Genomic DNA, 25,644 nt, shown 5'->3' with positions numbered 1-25,644 from the left:
TTTGGGGGTTACAGCACCCTTTAACGGTCAAGCCAGCCGGCCCTTTACTTATGACACAGGCGCACGCTTGGCACTACTTTGTTGATGCACGTGCGGCTACTGCGCACACAATTCACAAACACAGAAAATAATTTTTTTTTTGGTTTGGACTGGAGTGTACTTTCGGGGGTTACAGCACCCTTAACGGTCAAGCCAGCCGGCCCTTTACTTATGACACAGGCGCACGCTTGGCACTACTTTGTTGATGCACGTGCGGCTACTGCGCACACAATTCACAAACACAGAAAATAATTTTTTTTTTGGTTTGGACTGGAGTGTACTTTCGGGGGTTACAGCACCCTTAATGGTCAAGCCAGCCGGCCCTTTACTTATGACACAGGCGCACGCTTGGCACTACTTTGTTGATGCACGTGCGGCTACTGCGCACACAATTCACAAACACAGAAAATAATTTTTTTTTTGGTTTGGACTGGAGTGTACTTTCGGGGGTTACAGCACCCTTAACGGTCAAGCCAGCCGGCCCTTTACTTATGACACAGGCGCACGCTTGGCACTACTTTGTTGATGCACGTGCGGCTACTGCGCACACAATTCACAAACACAGAAAATAATTTTTTTTTGGTTTGGACTGGAGTGTACTTTCGGGGGTTACAGCACCCTTTAACGGTCAAGCCAGCCGGCCCTTTACTTATGACACAGGCGCACGCTTGGCACTACTTTGTTGATGCACGTGCGGCTACTGCGCACACAATTCACAAACACAGAAAATATATTATTTTTTTAGCACTTGGGGGGAGCACCCCTGATGGACAGAGCACCCCCTGGACAACACTACAGCACTCCTTTAGGACTGGGACACTGCACAGGACTTTGGAGTGGACACAGCCCCTATGGAGAACTGACTGCACAACACAGTCCAGCCAGCCCCTATGGACTTTGAAGTAGTGGACACAGCCCCTATTAACAACAGCAGCACAGCACAACACAGCCAACCCCTATGGACTTTGAAGTAGTGGACAACAGCAGCACTACACTACACTACACTACACAGCCCTATCTCCCACCCTCCCTCTTCACTGTCCACAGCCGAGTGAGAAAATGGCGCAGACGCGGGTACCTTATATAGGATCCAAAACCCGCGAGACTCGGAAGGCGGGATGATGACGTTTTGCCTCGATTTCAGATCCGAGTCAGGCGGGAAAAGTCGAGCCTGACTCGGATCAGACTCGGATCGGGGGGGCTCGGGGGGGTTCGGATTTCAGAAATCCGAACCCGCTCACCCCTAATTGTAACCAATACTCTTTGCAAGAAAGATTGAAATTGACATGTAAAATATATAATGGATAGTGGCACAATTTCAAAAGTACAAAGTAATTAAAACAAATCTGCAAGCAGCAATCAGCATAGCTAATATAAATATTGAAGAACAGGTTCTCTACCATAATAAGAAAGACCCCAAAAATATACCAATGATGAAGACAGCTTAGGCCGAATACTATAAACACACTAGAATGATAATAAACCTCTATGAAAACCATTCAGGAAATTTATACAGTGAGACATTTTAACAACACAAAGACTTAGATGCTTCTATCTAATCTCCTTAGCTAACAATAGAAAATATATAGATAAGAAAAGCTTAAATAGAGAGTGATACTGATACTAGCATACTACCCTCTTTGTGCAATACCAGCTAACATCCTGTTTCTATAGCCTATCCTACCTCTACCTGATACTATGTCTGCGGGACAGCACTGGCAAAAAGTGTCTGTCCACACGAGACAAATCTGTCTAGAAATAACTTGGCAAAATGGCTGAGACTATTGGCACAGCCAGGAGATGCAGTATATCTATGTGATGCAGGAGAAAGCCTCATAGGTTTCCTGAGATAGAGGATACCCTATGTAACATATATACACAGAAAAGACTAGCATTCATTGTTACAGGATACTTTGCCTGCCTTCCATGCAATCTGAGATACCTGGATTCCATGAGGCACTTTTTATTCTAGAATAATTCTTATTGATACAGACACTGTGGGGTAAATTTACTATGAATCGAGTTTGCGTGAGTTTAAACTCGCCGTGATTCGCATGAACTCGCTCGAGTTTTTCCCGACTGATTACGTGAATTTACTAAGATGCGAGTTTTGAGTTTACGAGTTTGTCAATGGCGAAATGGTTTCGAGTTTTTTTAGAAGAAACTCGCACGAGACCTAAACTCGTGTGCAAATCTTTCTTGTTTTTAAATACTCGTGCGAGTCAAAATACTTTGCCAAACCGAAGTGAGTTTTTAAAACTCGCGTGAGAATGCATGCGTTTCATCTAAAAGTACTCTGATTGGTGGAATCAGTCACATGTCAAATACACACTGGCCAAGCATATAAAAATGCCCTAAACAGACACACCTTTGAGGGTTTTGTAAGGAGTTTGCAGAGGGACAGTGAGGAGTGTGAGTAGTGTTGTGGTGGATTTAGGTGCATTTGATTTTGATTGGTGATTGGTGTGTGGCAGTTGTTTTCTGGTTATTTGTTGTCTTGTAAGGTATTTGTTTGTGTTGATTTTCAGTCTCCATTGTCTTTTTTATTTTTGTCCTGTCAGTGTTTTCTGTGTGTGTTTGTGTGTGTTGTGTGAGTGTAATAGGAGAGGAGGTTTGTGTTTGTTTTTTTCTTTTTCTGTGTTCTGTGTTTGTGTAGGGAGGTGTTTTGGATTATGTCCAGGGCAGTGGATAGGCAGGGAGAGAGTACGGTGGAGGTGTTTTCTGTTCAAGTAGTCAGAGAGAGTAGTTCAGGCAGCAGTGATGAGGGGGCTAGGCGGAGAGGCAAAACCAAGACAGGGCTCAATGTAAAGTTTACATGGGAGGAAAACATGGCCCTAGCTCAGGAGGTAATGAAATACCACCACCTGCTGTTTGGCCGTAAGTCTGCCAGCACATCTGCCTGTTGCAAGAATGCCATCTGGGCATCCGTGGAGAGTGCTGTAAATGCTGAGGGGACCACTTGCCACTCTCTGGATAATATCAAAAAACGTTTTTCTGACATAAAACGTTGTGTCAAAGAAAAGATGTCGATCGAGGCCCAGGCAGCCAGAGAAAGTGGGGGTGGTTCACCCTACCAGGCAGACTACCTGGACTACGAAGAAGTGGTTAAACCCATGATCACACCAGAGGTGGTCAGACGACTGAATGTCCGGGATACCGATGCCCCCAGGTGCAGTGGTAAGTTTTTTTTGTTGTTAAAAAGTGTTTTAATTGTAAGTTTGTTTTTTTGGTTAATTTTAAAATGTTATTCTAAATTCACATTGCAAAGTACTCATATTATTGTTTGGGCCAGGGGTGGTTATTATGCATTCCTACATATACCAGCATGCCATGCTACAGTGTTGCCATGCCCTCATATGTTATCTGTTGTAGACCATACTGGGTTGTGTAGTGCCACAACAGCAGGGCTTTTTTTATAGTTAATTAATTGTGTTATTTTATGCATACTGTTTTTTTTTTGGTGCGCCAAATATTGCTAGTGTTTTTTTATGTTTTTTTTTTTATTAAAATGCACAATTTAGACTCATCTTGCCATTTTACTTTTTTACTTTGGACAACACATTAAATAGGTGTTAATTTGATAATCACACTTGATTTGACACTTCACACCCCACTATGGCTTGTTCTTGGTTTGTTTGGCCAACATGTTAAAGTAGGTGTCTCACATGGGTACATTTTGAGTATGATCACCTACCTGCTCAATTATTACTCTTATATTGGAATGTGTGCTCTATAGATTAATGTAAAGGTTCTGTGCTTGTTGTGTTTTTTTTTTTGGTGTATGCTACTTAAATAATGTTGATAATGTAACTGTTTGGCAACATACAATAAAAAAACAAAACATCTTTTGTCAACACTCAACAATACTAATGTACATTTGCCCTAAAAATATATTTTAAAAATGTAGTAACACAAAACAAAATACTTTTCAAAATATGTGGTTTCAGCAAATTACTAAATCAAACTGCATTAAAAAATTAAAAACTCAAAATGTATTATCTTTATCAATTAAACAGGCAAAAAAAACAGCATAAAAAAAACGTAAACTCAGGCAACAGGAGGATACCGATTTGGAAGATGCCGGTAAATGAGAGCCCAAAGTGTTTACACTTGTATACAACAGTACAAAAAAAACAGGTAAAAAAAACAGGTAAAAAAACATCACTTCAATTCTTTCAGGCCCATCCAGATGACAGCAAACCCCACGAGGAAGAAGGCTACGTAGCCAAGTGTGGGCCCCGGACACTGATACTGCAGGTAAATAATGTCTAACATTGTTGCCTCTGCTTTCACCATTTAGAAGTACCAATGTCAAATTTGAAATGTTTGTCATTAAGCTCCAGCCAGGCCACAGCACCCATCACAGACCAAAAGACACTCCAGGCAACTTCAAGTTTTGGATTTGGCAGATGAAGGTAATTAAAGGGAAACTTTAATCGTCTACCTGCAGACAAGATGTAAAAAGTAAAGATTAATGTTTGTTGGTTTTATTTTTCAGGACCCTTTCAGGACACAAATTACCCCCTCAATACACCTACAGCCAGGCACCGGCCCAACAATGTCCTCTCTGCATTTGACTACTGGTCCAGAATCCCCACTTCTGGAAGGTGAGTCTGTGATTACAGAAAAGAGACAATTACACTGCACACTTCAATATTTCTAGGTAACAAATAAAGTTTCGTATATACATACTGTATTTTTTATGTTGAAAAAATGGCTTGTAATTGAGTGCTTCCAGTGCTTAAATGTAAGGTTTCTGTTATATTTTTTTAAGGTTGGGTACTGTTGTGGGCAATTAAGGTACTGTTTATAGGTGAGGGGACACACACCAGCATGGGCACACACCATCTTGTGTGTATTTCATACATTAAACAACCATTACTTAGATTACCTTAAAAATGATAAACATGTCCAAACTAAACTAAAAACATATGAAGCTTCACAAAATTAAATGTCATCACGTATCCAGTTAACATCCTACCTAGAATACATTTGTAACAACATTACTGTCTAAAAGTGTATTATGTTTCTTCGGTCCAATAGTCCAAGCACATTGTCAAGCCAACTGTTACCTTTGCAAATGACGAGACACAGCTATAGACCCTTTAAAACAACCAAAGGTAACTTAGATGTTCATATAATTTAGTTTTCAAACAATAATTACAAATATCATTATAAAAACACATTTGTCAGGCTTACATCACCCCACAAACTCACACTATGATGGTCATTTGTAAGTGTTCTGATTACTTAATGATGGGGTATTCATTAATGAAACCATTTGGATCACGTTAGTTTTTAACTTCATATAGATGCACTTGTTTATACAAACCAACAGCAGAAAATATCAAAATGTTTGTCGATGTCTTGTCCCCCAAAGTGGCTATTTTAAGATAGTGTTTTTATTGCCAAGTGAAGATGTTGCTCTTATTATGGCAAAATTTTTTAACAGATCTCATGTATAAGTATGTTAAACAACGTCAGAAATATAACTTGCATTTTTGTAAGTTAATACAGCACACCTTAAAATAACAGACACTCTTACCCCTAAACCACAACGTGTGGTTACATTTTTCAAAGTGTGTTATATAATTGAGTGTTAGCCAAATTTATCCACACCCCGTACCTTATTGAGTGTGTTAGCCAAATTTATCCACACCTCGTACCTTATGATGTATGTTGTTTTTTCGCATTATTGAAAGTTTGATGTTAAATTTAACACCATATTTATGCTTTACATGACTTAAAACATGTATTTATGTTTGGATGCTATAAGATATGTCTTAAAGCCTTATGTTTACTATCCAAATATGTGTGTTCAAAAAAAAACTTACCCACAATTCTTTTAAAGGCTTGCATGACACACCAGTGGATCTGGAGGGCAACCTCAGCAATTTGGAACCTGCAGAAGAAGATGATGATTACGTTACTCTCACAATGTTACCGGTGTCTCCAGCCATGACAACCCAGCATACAGAACATCAAACCACACCAGAACAACAGGTGACCCCTATTCCTCCTCCTCCTCCTCCTCCTCCTCCTCCTCCTCCTGGTCAGCCTGACATGTCCTATTACCAAGCTATGTTAGAGTATCAATAGCAGCTGCTCAATCTTCTCACCACACAAATTTGTCAAATTAATCTGTTAAACAAACATTCACACAGGCGTAATAGGTCTGTGTAGGGACAAAGTACAACACACACATTTGGCCAACTGCCTTGAACAAATTAGAGAGGGCAATAGTAGGTTCCAAAATACTTTTTTATTGATGCAGGAAAATAACGAAAGATATCATGAAGCTAATAACTGCTTTCTTGCATCTACTTGAGAACCAGAACACTGCTCTACATGACATAAATGCCACAATAGTTAATTTTGGTACCTAGATCTTAGGGCGCTTATCCGTCCCAAGCGTAAGCACTTCTGGAGCCAGCACTTCCCAGACAAATACACCAGCAAGCACACCACCAAGATGGACACCACACACTAGAGGTGGAATGCAAGTGGCACGGGGTGGCAAAGTCCCACCTAGGGGTAGGTTTTACTTGCAAAATGTTAGTTGAACTGTTTTATTTTTTAACAATATGGAAATGTCAAGTTGTGTTGGGCTTACAAGTTAAGACCAATTTTACAGCAAGACCAAACATATATAAACTAGGGGTGTGCAGCGGCCACTTTTCGTGTTTTGTGCTTTGGTTTTGGATCTGGATCTTACTTCGTGTTTTGGATCTGAACCACCCTTCCGTGTTTTGGGTTCTGGGTTTTGTGTTTTGGATCTGTATTTTTTTTAAAAACAACAACATAAAAACAGCTAAAATCACAGAATTTGTGGGTTTTTCTGCTCCTATGCTATTATTAACCTCAATAACCTTCATTTCCACTCATTTCCAGTCTATTCTGAACACCTCACACCTCACAATGGTGTTTTTATGTCCAAAAGGTTGCACCGAGGTAGCTGGATGACTATGCTAAGTGACACGAGTGGGCGGCACAAACACGTGACCCATCTAGGAGTGACACTCCAGTGGCAGACAGGATGGCAGTATGAAAAACTAGGCCCCAAACAGTGAATAATGCAAAGAAAAAAAGAGGTGCAAGATGGAATTGTCCTTGGACCCTCCCACCCATGCTTATGTTGTATAAACAGGACATGCACACTTTAACAAACCAATCATTTCAGCGCCAGGGTCTGCCACACGACTGTGGCTGAAATGATTGGTTTGTTTGGGCCCCCACAAAACAAGCTGGCAATTAATCTGTCCCTGCACAAACTGGCTCTACGGAGGCAAGATGTCGTCCTCATCCACCGGTTCCTCACCCTCTTCAGTGTTGTGTACATCCTCATCCTCACAGAGTATTAATTTGTCCACCCTGGAATCCACCACAGGTATGTTCTGGGGGCTGGTCTCCCTGGAAGAGTTGATAATTAATTTTTATGAACATCATCTTCTCCACATTTTGTGGAAGCAACCTCCTACGCCTTTCACTGACAAGGTTCCTGGCTGCACTAAACACTCTTTCGGAGTACACACTGGAGGGGGGGCAACTCAGGTAAAATAGAGCCAGTTTTTACAGGGGCCTCCAAATTGCCACTGCTGCTGTGTTGATGCACGTGCGGCTACTGCGCATACATTTCGCACACAAACACAGAAAAAAAAGAATTGTTTATTTTTTGTGGAGTGCACTTTGGGGGTTACACCACCCTTTAACAGACTTATGGGACACAGGCACATGCTTGGCGCTGCTCCTTTGTTGATTCACGTACAGTGCAGACAATTCACAAACACAGAAGACAATGTTTTATTTTTGTTGGAGTGCACTTTGGGGGTTACATCACCCTTTAACAGACAGACGCACGCTTGGCGCTGCTGCTTTGAGGATGCACGTACAGTGCACACAATTCACAAACACAGAAGAAAATGTTTTATTTTTGTTGGAGTGCTCTTTGGGGGTTATACCACCCTTTAACAGACAGACGCATGCTTGTCGCTGCTGATTTGAGGAAGCAGGTGCGGCTACTGCACATACATTTCACACACAAACACAGAAAAAAGAAGATTATTTTATTTTGGTTGGAGCGCACTTTGGGGGTTACACCACCCTTTAACAGACAGATGCACGCTTGTTGCTACAGCCCACACAATTCACAAAGACAGAAAAAAAAGAATTTTTTATTTTTTTTGGAGTGCACTTTGGGGGTTACAGCACCCTTTATCGGACAAGCCAGCCGGCCCTTTACATATGACACAGGTGCACGCTTGGCGCTGCTCCTTTGTTGATGCACGTGCAGCCACAGTGCACAAAATTCACAAACACAGAAAATAATTCCTCCACCATTCTGTCAGTGGTGACAGTAGACATGTCAGAAATTAACATTGTTGGCACATCCTTTAGTCCGGACCAGATGTCCTAACCAGCCCTTGACTTATGACACAGGGGCACGCTTGGCGCTGCTGCTGTGTTGATGCACGTGCGGCAACTGCGCATACATTTCGCACACAAACACAGAAAAAAAAGAATTGTTTATTTTTTGTGGGGTGCACTTTGGGGGTTTCACCACCCTTTAACAGACTTATGGGACACAGGCGCACGCTTGGCGCTGCTCCTTTGCTGATGCACGTGCAACCACAGTGCACACAATTCACAAACACAGAAAATATTTTTTTATTTTGTTTGGAGTGCATTTGGGGGTTACACCACCCTTCAACAGACGAGACAGCCGGCCTTTTACTTATGACACAGGCGCACGCTTGGCGCTACTTTGTTGATACACGTGCAGCCACAGTGCACACAATTCACAAACACAGAAAATATTTTTTTATTTTGTTTGGAGTGCACTTTGGGGGTTACAGCACCCTTTAACGGTCAAGCCAGACGGCCCTTTACGTATGACACAGGCGCACGCTTGGCGCTACTTTGTTGATAACCATGTGGCCACAGTGCACACAATTCACAAACACAGAAAATATTTTTTTATTTTGTTTGGAGTGCACTTTGGGGGTTACAGCACCCTTTAATGGTCAAGCCAGCCGGCCCTTTACTTATGACACAGGTGCATGCTTGACGCTACTTTGTTGATGCACGTGTGGTTACTGTGCACACAATTCACAAAGACAGAAAAAAAAGAAGAATTGTTTATTTTTTGTGGAGCGCACTTTGGGGGTTACACCACCCTTTAACATACAGACGCACACTTAGAGCTGCTGCTTTGAGGATGCAGGTGCGGCCACTGTGCATACATTTCACACACAAACACAGAAAAAAAGAAGATTATTTTATTTTTGTTGGAGCGCACTTTGGGGGTTACGCCACCCTTTAACAGACAGACTCACGCTTGGTTCTGCTGCTTTGAGGATGCACGTACAGTGCACACAATTCACAAACACAGAAAAAAATAATATTTTTTGGAGTGCACTTTGGGGGTTACAGCACCCTTTAACGGATGAGCCAGCCGACCATTTACTTATGACACAGGCGCACGCTTGGTGCTACTTTGTTGATGCATGTGCGGCTACTGCGCACACAATTCACAAACACAGAAAAAAATATATATTATTTGGAGTGCACTTTGGGGGGTTACAGCACCCTTTAATGGACGAGCCAGCCGGCCCTTAACTTATGACACAGGCGCACGCTTGGCACTACTTTTTTGATGCACGTGCGGCTACTGCGCACACAATTCACAAACACAGAAAATTATTTTTTTTTTGCACTTGGGGGAGCACCCCTGATGGACAGATCACCCCCTGGACAACACTACAGCACCCCTTTAGGACTGGGACACTGCACAGGACTTTGGAGTGGACACAGGGGGTCATTCAGACCCGCTCGCGAGCGGCAGGATGCTCGCAAGTGGGTTGATGTTCCCCACTGCGCATGCGCACGACGGAGGGAGCTCTGTCGTGCGCATGTGCGAGACCCGGCAAGCGACGGGCTCACCATCGCTCCGGGTCTCGCACCAAAGGGGGCGTGCTGTCGATGTTGATTGACAGCACGCCCCCTTTGGTGGGCGTGCCGGGGGTATGCCTGCCAGACAGAGGCGTTCCCATGGGAACGCCTACCGTCTCAAGCCGGCCCCACTGACATCACTAGTGATGTCAGTGGGAGTGATTTTGGCTCTGATAGAGCCAAAATCACTCCAGGGCTTGCGGCAGCGAGACCCTACCGCAGGGTCTCCGTCGCAAGCCCGATGGTCGCAATTGTCAAGACCCACAGCTATGTGAGCGTGTGACGCTCCAAAAAAAGGTAGGAGGGCCCTGATTCAGAGCGAGCGCTCTGGTCAGAGCGTTCAGCTCTGAATCAGGCCCACAGCCCCTATAGACAACAGCAGCACAGCACAACAGAGCCAGCCCCTATGGACTTTGGAGGAGTGGACACAGCCCCTATGGACAACAGCAACACAGCACAACACAGCCAGCCCCTATGGACTTTGGAGGAGTGGACACAGCCCCTATGGACAACAGCAGCACAGCACAGCACAACACTACACTGCACTACACTACACTACACAGCCCAGCCAGCCCTAACTCCCACCCTCCCTCTTCACTGTCCACAGCCGAGTGAGAAAATGGCGCCGACGCGGGTACCTTATATAGAATCCAAAATCTGCGAGACCCGGAAGGCGGGATGATGACGTTTTGCCTCAATTTCAGATCCGAGTCAGGTGGGAAAAGTCGAGCCTGACTCAGATCGGCCTCAGATCGGGGGGGCTCGGGGGGGTTCAGATTTCAGAAATCCGAACCCGGTCACCCCTAATATAAACAGTGTTAAATGTGTTGTTTCCAAAATCTTTTAATATGCTTTACATTGTTAAGATTCCACATTTCAATGTTTAATTGGAAAAATGTCACAACATTATGTAAAGTAAAGGTTGTGTGGGTATATGTATGTGTTTTACATCCCGTAAACGAATATGCAAGTGTTTTTGTCATGTATGTTTGAAAGAATACTAATTTTTTTGGTATAATAAACCAATGCAAAATATGTGTACATTTACATTACATTTTATTGATTAAACTCAATGTTCATTGCTAAACACATTTGAGCAACAAAGGGGACTGTGCATGTTGCCTAGGTAAACCAAACACACTGTTTAAGGTTTGAAGAGTTATTTTTAAATGGCATTAAAAATGATAATTTAGTCAAAAAATAATTACCTTATTGCCACAATCATATTTCTGAGGATTAGAAGATAAAAAAATAATGGTTAATAATACATTAAACAAAAAAGAGACAGCACTTCACTAATATTAATCGATATTAGATTGTAAGTGAGCATTTTACTAATGGATAATACATCAGCCAAACAAAACTAACCAAAAATGTGGTTTGTCTTTTCATTATTTGAAATTAAGCGGAAAAATTGGGGTATCATAAGTCTAAAATATTGGGGTAGGTTAGTTTATAATGACCACACTAAAAATTACTTAAAGAGAAAAATTGATGTTAGCCAAACTATTGCACCATAGCAGAAGAATATTAGAATGCTGATATATCAAATGAGGTTGCTTGACAAGGAGAAGTCCTCCACAACTAAGCAACCCTAATTATGCTGACACATTTAATGGGGCACACATGGATAAGACCTTACATTTGACATGTTGTACTTTAACTTTAAAACATGTGTCCACTACTGACAACATTAAATGTCAAATTACAAATGTGAATTGATATTTTAAAGGCTTAAACAGGGGCAGGTAAATACACACAAACCAGACAAAAAGCATACCCTGGAAATGCTGAGTGATGAGCTGGAGCCTGATCTGCCTCCCACTCTCTGTGCTCAAATTGTCACCAGATACAACAGATTCCCCTGCCTGCTCACTGTCTAAAGCATAATCAGCTGGAAGCGGCTGCTGCAAACACAAATTATGCAGAAGACAGCAGCTGAGCACAATATCCAACACTTTTAATCAAGAATATAACAAAAAGCCACCCGATTTATCAAGACATCGGAAACGAGATTTCAGCAGCCCAAATGTCCGCTCTATCACAGATCGAGTGGACTTATGTGCACCATTATAATTATGCTCAGCAGGAGAATCTGGAAGTGACAATGGAGTCAGAAGCCAACTCAAATACCCATACCCACCATCACCTGAAAGTAAAAAAAGTAAACACATTTTAGTTTTTAACAAACATATACATAATCAGGAAAGGAAACATTGACAAAGGTACTGACCCAGCAACCATCCCTCCGATATTTGTCCGGCCTCAAAACATGCATGAAGGGATGATTGCCTGAGGATGAAGGCATCATGACATGAGCCAGGGTAGCCGACTACAACACTCACGATTTTCATTTTTGCATCACAAACCACTGCACATTTGTGGAATGAGCATGATGCCTATTGAGGTAAATGTGCGCACGCCCTCTAGGTGGTCTCAGCTCAATGTGTGTGCAGTCAATAGCACCCAAGACATTTGGCATGCGTGCCATGTTATAAAAGCTACCCTCACTGCATGCCACTGTACATCGTGGCTAGGGCAGCAATTGCAGGAATCAATTAGTGGCTGAAATCCCGCCAGTACCTGGTTGAGGTATCTTGAAAATGTGGACTGGGATATACCGAGAACTCTACCAGTGACAGACTGAAAATTCCCAGTAGCCATAAAATGCAGCACAGCCAGAAGCTTATACAGGACTGAGACAGAATGTGAACGTGCTGTGTTATGGTCTAGGTCCTGTTTGACTCGGTCATACAGATGGAATATGTTGTTACGATTCAGCCGGCACATCTGTATGACCTCGACATCGGCCAATGCGTTCAGATTCAAACGCCTCCTAAAAAAACGCGGCCTGCGCAGCCTTTCTGGTACCTGCATTACCTCCTGAGCCTGCTCAGTTTCTTGCTCCTGGTTGTTTTCAGCCTGCTGATAGAGCCTCTGAAATCCCAGCCACATCAAGTTGCAAGCAGTGGAACTAAACTCTGCCATTTCTGCTGCACACAAAGAAAGGCAGCAATTTGGGATCCTTTTATATGCATCATCAATGTGTGGCAAGTGATTGCAAGTTGAAACACATGTGAACAATTTCAAACACATCCAAAGTCACGCAAACACTCACCTCAGGAGGTCGTCTATTGGAAAAGTCTATTTTGGAGCGAGTTTGAGAAATTCCCGTGCGAGTTCCAAAACTCGAATCTTGGTAAATTTGCGAGTTGTATTAGTTTCTATGGAAAGTACTTGCGAGTTTTGACGATGGTGTATTTTGGCGAGTTTCAAAAACTCATGCGAGTTTTGATGTCTGTTCAGTGCGAGTTCACTTGTGTTTGTTCTTAGTAAATTTGCGAGCTGGGAAAAAACGCCAAACTCGCGTGAGAATGCAAACTCACGCAAACTCGATTCTTAGTAAATTTACCCCTATGTGTCCCCACCCACTGTGATGCTACAAGGTGGCCAACTGGAAACTGCTGCTTGCCTGTGTAATGCTTCACGCCGACATGCTTGGCACATGAATGTTATTGCAGCAGTGTTAATTGTTTGATCGTAGTGCCTATTTGGGAAAGCTAAGCCACGGTATATATTATTTTACTGCAAATTAGGACAATGGTTAAAATATGCTATTGTTTTTAGAAACTGATTACCAACTCCCACATAATATATTATTACAGATGTCATTGATTACTTTCATATATTTAAGTTGCACTTGACAATCATGTACCTTTATCCTGTACCTTTAGGATGCACTCCATGCTCTCAGTTGTAAGATGGCGGGGATGGCAGAAATATGGTCAAACATTGAGGTGCGTAGTATGATTAGATTTCCGTGTCTAAAGGGCACATCATCACAAACTTGTCGAGGTGTATGATGATAATGTCATGTCACGGAAGCAGGTTTGGGTTTGGTGCATTGCCTTTGATAACAGCAGGACAGACATTCGAGATGAGCAATGATCTGGCTGGCCAAGTATGTCCACCACAGATGACAATTTGTGCTGCATTGAAGGTCTGATTCAGGAGGACAAATGCATTCACATTAGTGATATTGCTGAATGTCTCAATGGGTTCTGAGAACAACATTGTACAGGAAAACGTGTTCATGCTGGGTACTGAAGCAACTCACAGGCATTTGGATGGGATTGTCTCTCATGCAGTTGTTGCAGGACTATGAGGAGGGAGTGCAATTCCTGCAGTGTATTATTACAGTCGATGAAAGTGGGTGCATTATGATACACTGGTGACGAAGCAAGCATCCATGACATGGAAGCAACTCCATGAGCAAAGAAGGTCATGGAGACTGTGTTTTGGGACCACAAGGGTGTGCTTCTTGTTGTTTTCCTAAACAAGGGAGATACTGTGAATGCTGTCTGCTATTGTGACACATTGAGCCGGTTGTGGAGGACATTTACTCAAAAATGTCCTGGGTTGCTACGAACAGGCATCGTATTGCTGCACAATAACGCCAGGCCACACTCAGCCAACCACACGCGTGAGTTGTTACCGGGCTACCATTGGGAGGTACTGGTTCATCCTCCCTACAGCCCTGACCTCGCACTGAGTGATTACCATCTCTTTGGACCATTGCAGAAGCACCTGGGTTGAAGGCGATTCACAACCAACGATGTGTTAATATGCATAGAATAGAATTTGCATGCAGTTATACAGGGGAGAAAGTAAATGAAATATGTCTCTTTGTTAACAAAGGAATGATCCCCACATGGATCTTTTTTCCTGCTTACCATTCCTTTTGGCAAATGAATTCCACCATAATGAAGTGGAACACATAACAGGTAAACCACAATAGTATATTATCTCAGATACAGTCAGTATAAAGTCATTGTGGGGGCAGAGAGTGACAGGATAATTAAGAAGTGCTGCTAACACATTAACGGACATCTTCTGGTGTTCCCATTATGTTGTAGTCCACAAAGTGTGGCACATTGACTTGGGAGAAGTGAGATTGCTCAGTTGATCATTTTTATATTTATGTTTTTTACTTTGTGTATGTTAGTGTACATTTTTAGTATCACTTTGTCTTAAAGGCTCACAGACAAATTTTAATTTTAAGTATGTTATTTTGATTTTACATGCCTCAATACTCATTATGTTGTGTGAAAAAATAACCACCACAAATGAGCATGTTATTTTCTGTTTATCTCTGTACCTTATCTGTTACATTTATATGCTACTAGTAAGTTCCTGATAAATTGTCCATAGACTAAGGTTAGTGCCTGAAAAATCAGTCCTTTCACTGGCGATAACCCTTCAATAACTTTAGTGAAATTAAAAATTAGCCTCTCTCTTGCAAAAACAGCTTATCACCTGAGAATAAACAGATCTTTAAGATTTTAAGGTTAAATTGCATGTCTACCAATGTGATAGGATTACATTTGCTGTACAATACGAAATTTGTATTCACTGACTGTAAAGATTCTGCAATGTGTTAGACGTATGCTCTAGAAATGCAGCATCCTATGTAAGATATGACAGAAGACTGAAGTGCGCACATTTGCTCTTACCTGCATGCTGGTACTGTTTCGTCAGTGAGCTGTTCATTAAGAATCTTGCTTATAGCGGTTAAGCTGTTACTCATTCTGAACATGTCTCTGCCTTGAATGCCTAGAATTTCATTAAATGTGCTTGTAATATTCCTAATTTCCATCAGAAGAATATGATGAAATGAATGTTCCATGTTATTTAACTGATTCACCAAATATGTCAAACATATCTTGGCCATTGCCTACAATAAAAACAATAATTCATTCTGATTATTTGGCACTACAGAACGGTACATATAAATACTGTAAATAGGAATGAATGTGCTATATTGTTACATACCAATATATTCTATATTGTTACATACCAGTGACACTTAATACTGCCCTTAAACATGCGGAAACAGCAGTTTCCACATATTTTAATGGCAGAATTGAATAATAAATAGCCTCCTTAGTCACTAGTATAGTGTTAAGCTCGGTGCACATCAGATGGGACGATTAAATGAAAAATGCGGTGTAGATATATGCAGCATGTAATGATATATTATGCCATCATACGACAAATCGCGCAGTGTTTCTGGGCTGCGCAATGTATCATTGCAATGCTATCGTAAGGTGTGTACCCAGCTTTATGCTGCAATTGTTACTTACTGTATATATTGAAAAAATCGTAATCAGTTACATTTTAGCAGTAAAATTAATGTTCACCACACAGAGGCAATCTTGGCAACTTTGGCCAAACTGGCTTACCAGGGCCGTAACTAGGGTGGTGCAACCTGTGCCATGGCACAGGGTACAGCAGGGCAGGGGGCACTGTTTGGGCCAGTCAGTTTTCTTGTGTATTATAATTTCCACTTGCAGCTTCCTCTTCTTTTATCCCCAACATCTCCTGGCCACCCCTATCTCTTCCCTGGCCTTTCCCCATGAGGTCATGGCCCTTTTTCGGGTGCACTATCTTATGTCACCTGTTTAAAAATGAAGGGGGGGGGGTGACAATGCTCTCTCTGGCACAGGGCACCAAAAAGTATAGTTACAGCTCTGTGGCCTAGCATTGCTGTGTGTGCCGTGTGTGTTTCAATTAGGGGTGAGCGGGTTCGGATTTCTGAAATCCGAACCCCCCCGAGCCCCCCCGATCCGAGGCAGATCCGAGTCAGGCTCGACTTTTCCCGCCTGACTCGGATCTGAAATCGATGCAAAACGTCATCATCCCGCCTTCCGGGTCTCGCAGGTTTTGGATCCTATATAAGGTACCCGCGTCGGCGCCATTTTCTCACTCGGCTGTGGACAGTGAAGAGGGAGGGTGGGAGTTAGGGCTGGCTGGGCTGTGTAGTGTAGTGTAGTGTAGTGCAGAGTAGTGTTGTGCTGTGCTGTGCTGCGCTGTGCTGCTGTTGTCCACTACTTCAAAGTCCATAGGGGCTGGCTGTGTTGTGCTGTGCTGCTGTTGTTAATAGGGGCTGTGTCCACTACTTCAAAGTCCATAGGGGCTGGCTGGACTGTGTTGTGCAGTCAGTTCTCCATAGGGGCTGTGTCCACTCCAAAGTCCTGTGCAGTGTCCCAGTCCTAAAGGGGTGCTGTAGTGTTGTCCAGGGGGTGCTCTGTCCATCAGGGGTGCTCCCCCCAAGTGCTAAAAAAATAATATTTTTTCTGTGTTTGTGAATTGTGTGCGCAGTAGCCGCACGTGCATCAACAAAGTAGTGCCAAGCGTGCGCCTGTGTCATAAGTAAAAGGCCGGCTGGCTTGACCGTTAAAGGGTGCTGTAACCCCCAAAGTACACTCCAGTCCAAACCAAAAAAAAAATATTTTCTGTGTTTGTGAATTGTGTGCGCAGTAGCCGCACGTGCATCAACAAAGTAGTGCCAAGCGTGCGCCTGTGTCATAAGTAAAGGGCCGGCTGGCTTGACCGTTAAAGGGTGCTGTAACCCCCAAAGTACACTCCAGTCCAAACCAAAAAAAATAATATTTTCTGTGTTTGTGAATTGTGTGCGCAGTAGCCGCACGTGCATCAACAAAGTAGTGCCAAGCGTGCGCCTGTGTCATAAGTAAAGGGCCGGCTGGCTTGACCATTAAAGGGTGCAGTAACCCCCAAAGTACACTCCAAACCAAAAAAAAATATATTTTCTGTGTTTGTGAATCGTGAGCGCAGTAGCCGCACGTGCATCAACAAAGTAGTGCCAAGCGTGCGCCTGTGTCATAAGTAAAGGGCCAGCTGGCTTGACCGTTAAAGGGTGCTGTAACCCCCAAAGTACACTCCAAACCAAAAAAATATATATTTTCTGTGTTTGTGAATTGTGTGCGCAGTAGCCGCACGTGCATCAACAAAGGAGCAGCGCCAAGCGTGCGCCTGTGTCCCATAAGTAAAGAGCCGGCTGGCTCATTTCTTAAAGGGTGGTGTAACCCACAAAGTGCACTACTCTCCAGCAAAAATAAAAAAGTATTTTCTGTGTTTAGCCGCACGTATATATCAAATCGATATAACATAAATGGAGGACCAAACTTTCTCCGATAAAAATAAAATAGAGAAAGATCAAGAACCACTTCCTCCTAGTGTTGAAGCTGCTGCCACTAGTCATGACATAGACGATAACATGCCATCAACGTCGTCTGCCAAGGCCGATGCCCAATGTCATAGTAGAGGGCAAATACAATCCCAAATGACAAAGTTCAGGAAAATGACCTTGAAAAAAAAATTTAAATCAGCTGAAGAGAAACGTAAACTTGCCAATATGCCATTTACGACACGGAGTGGCAAGGAACGGCTAAGGTCGATCCCTAGTATGTTCATGACTAGTGGTTCAGCTTCACATGACGATGGAAGCCCTCCTCCCACTAAAAAAATCAAAAGAGTTAAGCTGGCAAAAGCAAAGCGAAGAACTGTGCTTTCTAAGAAGATATCACAAATCCCCAAGGAGAGTCCAAGTGTGGTGGTGGTTGCGATGCCTGACCTTCCCAGCACTGGACGGGAAGAGGTGGCTCTTTCCACCATTTGCACGCCCCCTGCAAGTGCTGAAAGGAGCACCCACAGTCCACTTGCTGATATGCAAATTGAATATGTCACTGTTGAAGTACAACAGGATGAGGATACTGGTGTAGCTGGCGCTGAGGAGGAAGTTGGCGAGGAGGACTCTGATGGTGATGTGGTTTGTTTAAATCAGGCTCCGGGGGAGACAGTTGTTGTCCGTGGGATGAAAAAGCCCATCACGGTCATGCCTGGGCAGAAGACCAAACATTCCACCTCTTTGGTCTGGCAATATTTCTATCCAAATCCGGACAACAACTGTCTTGCCATATGTACCATATGTAAAGGTGAAATAAGTAGGGGTAGGGACGTCAACCACCTAGGAACATCCTCCCTTATACGGCACCTGCAGCGCGTTCATAAAAAGTTACTGTCAAGTTCAGAAACTTTGGCTAAGACCGTAAGCAGTCCAGGGACACCTAAATCCTGTTGTCCTGTTGTATCCAAGCACCTGCAAACAACACCGTCAACTCCCTCCTCGTCAATTTCCTCCTTAGTCAGGATCGGAAGTAGTCCTGCAGGCCATGTCACTGGCATGACTGACTCTCCTATCCGGGATTCCTCCGGAGGATCCTGCATTGCTACGCCTACTGCTGCCGCTGCTGCTGTTGCTGCTGCTGGGAGTCGTTCATCATCCCAGAGAGGAAGTAGGAACACCACTACTTTTACTAAACAATTGACCCTCCAACAGTCCTTAGCGAGGAGGATGAAGTACGACAGCAGTCATCCTGAAGCAAAACGTATAACTGAGGCCTTGACTGCTATGTTGGTGTTAGACGTGCGTCCGATATCCGCCATTAGTGCAGTGGGATTTAGACAATTGATGGAGGTAGTGTGTCCCCGGTTCCAAATCCCGTCTAGATTCCACTTCACTAGGCAGGCGATACCGAGACTGTACAGAACCGTCAGAAAAAGTGTCCTCAGTGTCCTGAAAAATGCCATTGTACCCAATGTCCACTTAACCATGGACATGTGGACAAGTGGAACAGGGCAGACTAAGGACTATATGACTGTGACAGCCCACTGGGTAGATGTATCACCTTACGCAGCAACAGCAGCAGCGTCACCAGTAGCAGCATCTCAGAAACACCAGCTCGTTCCAAGGCAGGCTACGCTGTGTATCACCGGTTTCAGTAAGAGGCACACCGCCGACAACCTCTTCGAGAAACTGAGGGAAATCATCGCCCAGTGGCTTACCCCACTTAGACTCTCCTGGGGATTTGTGATATCTGACAACGCCATCAATATTGTGCGGGCATTACATCTGGGCAAATTCCAGCACGTTCCATGTTTTGCTCACACAATAAACTTGGTGGTGCAGAATTTTCTGAAAAGCGACAGGGGCTTGCAGGAGACGCTTTGGGTGGCCCGAAAAATTTCTGGCCACTTTCGCCATTCAGCGACTGCGTGCCGAAGACTGGAGCCCCAGCAAACACTCTTGAACCTGCCCCGCCATCACCTGAAGCAAGAGGTTGTGACGCGGTGGAACTCAACCCTCTATATGATTCAGAGGATGGAGGAGCAGCAAAAGGCCATACAAGCCTATACATCCACCTATGACATAGGCAAAGGACGGGGTATGCACCTGACTCAAGCGCAGTGGAGAATGATTTCCGTGTTGTGCAAGGTTCTCCAGCCCTTCGAACTTGCCACACGTGAAGTCAGTTCAGACACTGCCAGCTTGAGTCAGGTCATTCCCCTCATCAGGCTTTTGCAGAAGCAGCTGGAGAAAGTGAAGGAGGAGCTAAGACGGAGCGATTCCGCTCTGCATGTGGGACTTGTGGATGAAGCCCTTCATTCGCTTTGCCAGGATTCCAGGGTGGTCAATCTGTTGAAATCAGACCACTACATTTTGGCCACCGTGCTCGATCCTAGGTTTAAAGCCTATGTGGTGTCTCTCTTTCTGGCCGACACAAGCCTGCAGAGGTGCAAAGACCTGCTGGTGAACACACTGTCAGCTGAAGCGGAACGTGACACGTCAACAGCTCCTTCTTCATTTTCTCCCGCAACTGGGGCTGCCAGGAAAAAACTTAGGTATCCTAAGCAACCTGCTGGCGGTGATGCAGGGCAGGCAGGACCAAGTTTGGACATCTGGTCCGGACTGAAGGACCTGGCAACAATTTCTGACATGTCTACTGTCACTACATATGATACTGTCACCATTGACAGAATGGTGGAGGATTACATCGGTGACAGCATCCAAGTAGGCATGTCAGACAGTCCATACCTGTATTGGCAGGAAAAAGAGGCAATTTGGAGGCCCCTATACAAACTGGCTCTATTTTACCTGAGTTGCTTTCCCTCCAGTGTGTACTCCGAAAGAGTGTTTAGTGCAGCCGGGAACCTTGTCAGCGAAAGGCGTAGGAGGTTGCTTCCACAAAATGTGGAGAAGATGATGTTCATCAAAATCAATTATCAGCTCTTCCAGGGAGACCAGCCTCCAGAATGTACAGAGGGACCTGTGGTGGTGGATTCCAGTGGGGACGAGTTAATACTCTGTGAGGATGAGGATGTACACAACACTGAAGAGGGTGAGGAATCGGTGGATGAGGAGGATGAGGATGACATCTTGCCTCCGTAGAGCCAGTTTGTGCAGGGACAGATTAATTGCCAGCTTGTTTTGTGGGGGCCCAAACGAACCAATCATTTCAGCCACAGTCGTGTGGCAGACCCTGGCGCTGAAATGATTGCTTTGTTAAAGTGTGCATGTCCTGTTTATACAACATAAGGGTGTGTGGGAGGGCCCAAGGACAATTCCATCTTGCACCTCTTTTTTTTCTTTGCATTATGTACAGTTTGGGGCCTAGTTTTTCAAACTGCCATCCTGTCTGCCACTGCAGTGTCACTCCTAGATGGGTCACGTGTTTGTGCCGCCCACTCGTGTCGCTTAGCATGGTCATCCAGCTATCTCGGTGCAGCCTTTTGGACATAAAAACACTATTGTGAGGTGTGAGGTGTTCAGAATAGACTGGAAATTAGTGGAAATTAAGGTTATTGAGGTTAATAATAGCATAGGAGCAGAAAAACCAACACATTCTGTGATTTTAGCTGTTTTTATGCTTTTTTTAAAAAAAATACAGATCCAAAACACAAAACCCAGAACCCAAAACATGGAAGGGTGGTTTTGGCAAAACCAATCCAGATCCAAAACACGAAGAAAGATCCAGATCCAAAACCAAAACACAAAACACGAAAAGTGGCCGGTGCACACCCCTAGTTTCAATTCGCTACCTAGAACCTTAAAAAAGTATTCAACAGACAATTACTTAGCTAGGCAGTTCCTGAAGAGATACTAGAGGCTGGAGAGAGACTGGGGGTTGGAGTTGGAGAAACACAGGTCTGGAGAGACAGAAGGGGTCTGAGGATTGAGAGACACAGGGGAATAAGGCAGGAGAGACACAGGTGAGCTAGTAAGACACAAGGGGGGATGAGGCTGAAAGAACTGGGGGAAAGTGTCTGGAGATTATCCACAACTGGCACTTAGGTACAGTAATCTTCATTCTAAAGAAACATTACTGATACAAATGGTACCAAATTAGCAAATACAGTTTAATAATATAAAATTGTTTGAACGAGGAAGTTCACATTTTGCCTTGCACCAAAATGTCTGTTACTATGTATTATCTGATCGAACCTCTGCTATAAAGTATGACAATGACATTGGTTATATTCCTTTCCAAATAGGCACCTTCCAGACCATGTGATATCCCTGATGAATAGTTAATACTGACTGAAGCCACCATCCATGACATCCATCACAATTTCTTCGAAGGTTTTTCATTGCAGAAAAACCACATATAGGAAGGCAGACTCTCAAGAGACTGGCCTGTACCTGCCAGGAACCGCGGGAAGGAGGGGGCCCTAAAAATGTGTTTTCTGGGCCCCATGATTTCTGTTGCTGGCCCTGAAGGTGTTCTGGGAGAGCACCTACACGATCTAACAAGTACTTGCAGAACCTTCTGTAGTAGGGTAGTTTCAAGTAGAGTCCTGACAAAGTTGTTAAAAAATACTCTGTTACTTTATTTAGTAGCCACAACAGCATAGTAGTGTTCCAGCAGTAACATGGCAGTGCCACAGCATCAGCTTAGCAGTATTGATGCATAGTCATATCACAGCATTAATAATATCAGCACACTCCCATACACGGACAGTATATCACTCTGCCACATAAACCCCCTGCTCCCCCTTAGTGGGTTATCACTCTGTCACATAACAATGAACCATTTTTTTTAAGTTTGTCAATGGCCAGGATGATTTCATCATCAAGCAGAATTTTTAACCCGGGTTGAACTGAAGTGATGGTCTTCCAGCTCAGGTGGTGATGAGTTGGAAGCCCAGCACTCCAGTTGACCCCAGGTTAAAAAATTTGCCTTATGATAAAGTCATCCCGGCCGGTGACAAGCCTAAGGTTTTGGATTCCCACTTCAGATTATTTGCAGATGATTTCTTTAATAAATCTGCCAAGGGTGCTGTCACCATTGAATATCAAAGCAGAGCCCAAATCCAGAATGCCCCTGACCACCTTATGTTCAATCTGAACCAGTACCTGAATCATCGGTGAGCCTATGGTCTCAATGATAAATACTCCTGCAAAGGAACACTCTATCTGAGGGCAGTTAGCCTTAGTTTGTCCCATTTATCTATAGGAGACACACACAAGACTGCAACAGTGGGTTTGGACCTACCCTGACTTACCTGGCACGTGATCGATACAAATTCCAATGTGGAGAATACCCAAGAATGGCCAGCTGCAATTCACACGATCCAGGCACTCACAAAGTCATACAGCTACAGTAGGTAATTGCTTCAGAGCCACAGTTAATAACCCCTGTTGATCCACCTATCAGTGCCCAAATTGAGGCTCTGCCATCACTTTTGGCGGACCGATCTCATTGTCTGCCAGATGAGTATTTTCCACCAAATGGATTACCACAGTCAGCTTCTTCACCCAATCCTGACCCAGTATGCCACATGAGATGGGAGAATAACCTCCATTAATTGTTCAGACATATTATGTGCCATATGTAGCCATTTAGCAGCATAGTCTATCAATCTTGGTGCATACTTGCCAGCTCTCCTGCAATGGCCATGAGGCTCCTGAATATCAGGTGGCGCTCCCAGCCCCCCGCAGGAGAGGGCAAGTTTCCTGGTTTAACCAACCTTCCCCTATGCCCCCCCCCATACTTACCTGTCAAAGTGGGCGGTCCAGAGCGGTCCAATTGCACGATTGTCCATGAATCCTTAGGCTATTTGTAATGGCCACACATTCAAAGTGTGTCAGAAAGGCATCTGAATCATTACCCAATCTCATTTTAAGTATAACTAGGATCACCAAGTGTACTGCTCTACTTGGTGGTTCCATTTCTTGTAGTTCCAAACTTCACCAGGGGTGCTGCTATTCCAGCTTGTACAGTACTACAGCCTGTGTTCTGCAGCTAATAAGTATAGCTGAGACGTCCTGATGAACTGCACCTGCCATTCATGGTTTTATACCTGCTCTGATCAGTAACCCCATGCTAGATAACTGTTGTTACATTCTGAGCTTCAGTGTATCTGAACTTTCCCTGTACACTCTGCTAACCTTTTACCTACTTTACCTAGTATTTGACCTGGCTTTTTTGACCATTCTTCTGTATTTCCTTTTAACATTGATATACTCTTTGTACCAGTTCCCACCTGGTTCATCATCCTATAGTAGCTTGCTTATTATACCTTTATACTGCTCTCTGGATATCTCCCGTCATATATTCTCCTAAACAGTGCCTTTGTGTTCAATTCTCCAGTGTCTTTACCCAAATATCTGCCAGTTTATTTACAATGGTGTGGTGCCATTGAGTCATCATATTCCTTCCTTTCTCTGTGCCAATAATACATTTCCTAGATTGCATTATACCTTGTTACAAAGATTTGCCAATTTGTATTGTTGCCATTGTGCTTTCACTGCATAACATGTCTTCAATTAAATTTGTTCCCTGTTTTAGTTTACCACATGCCATTGTTGTACTGAATCTGTTCATCTAATTAATCACCCGTGTCTGCCTCAGCTAGAAAACTACACTCTATAGGGCTAATTCTGAGTTGGGAGCAAAGTACAAAAAAAGTAAAATGTTGCACTGCAAGGGGTGCAAATACATTGATTTTGTTTTTGCATGCAGGGTAAATACTGGCTGCTTTTTCATGCAGCCTGCAAATGATGGACCACTGTAAATTTAACACTGCAGTCTACATTTCAGTTTGGAAACAGGCCTCTCAAATGTAAATCTGTATGCACATTTAAAATCTGCCCCGCCAATGTGCAAAGTTACTTTTTTGTTCTTAGTTTGCTCCTAACTCAGAATCAACCCCTGTGTGTCAGTGTACAAATATCACCCTGCTTTCGCCAACCCAAATTAGTAAAATTCATCACAGTTAAAGTCTCTTGGAGATCATGACAGTATGATCTTGCCATAAACTGTAGTGGATGATGAAATATCACACTCTGCCTTCCAAGTTTTCAGACAAGTTGGACTTTCCACAGTTTAACCTTTTAGAATGGTCTGTGAATATGTTTGTCTTCTCTGTTGACTCATCAATATTACAAACTTTACAATTTGATTTTGTTTTGCTACAATCACAAAATAGCTCTAGTAGGGTTTCTCTACCAGAATTAACAGAGACTCTCAGGGGTAAGTTTACTAAGAATCCTGTTTGGGCGAGTTTGCAATCTCACGCGAGTTTAGCCTGTTTTTCCGACTCGCAAATTTACTAAGGGCAAACACATGTGAACTCGCAGAAAACAAACATCAAAACTCGCATGAGTTTACAAAACACGACCAAATACACCATCGGCCAAACTCGCAAGTACTTTCCATAGGAAACCATACAACTCGCAAATTTACCAAGAATCGAGTTTGGAAACTCGCAAGAGAAATTCCCAAACTCTCAACAAAATAGACTTTTCAAGTAGACGACCTCCTGAGGTGAGTGTTTGTGTGAGTTTGGATGTGTTTGCATGTGTTCATAAGTGTTCAAGTTGCAATTAGTGGGAAAACAATTATGATGTGTTTTAAAGGTGCTAAATCAGCTGCAATGATTTGTGTGAAGCAAACATGGCAATATATACTACAATCGGCATTCATTGCATGTGGCTGGGATTTCAGATGCTCTACC

The 25,644-nt window shown here is 43.4% G+C and overlaps 1 protein-coding gene across 1 annotated transcript in view; it reads right to left on the bottom strand.

Moving 5' to 3' along the window:
• The window catches only part of VEPH1 (ventricular zone expressed PH domain containing 1), a 538,007-nt gene that overhangs the window by 319,854 nt on the left and 192,509 nt on the right, over positions 1–25,644 (bottom strand). The window contains exon 6 of the mRNA XM_088447638.1: positions 15,501–15,721. Coding sequence (XP_088303764.1) covers positions 15,501–15,721 — 221 coding nt within the window. The remainder of the gene's footprint in view (positions 1–15,500; positions 15,722–25,644) is intronic.

Source organism: Taudactylus pleione, unplaced genomic scaffold, assembly GCF_031769625.1.
Source record: "Taudactylus pleione unplaced genomic scaffold, aTauple2 ptg000436l, whole genome shotgun sequence".
NCBI classification, from domain to species: Eukaryota; Metazoa; Chordata; class Amphibia; order Anura; family Myobatrachidae; genus Taudactylus; species Taudactylus pleione.
This window is presented reverse-complemented; position numbering and strand designations above follow the sequence as displayed.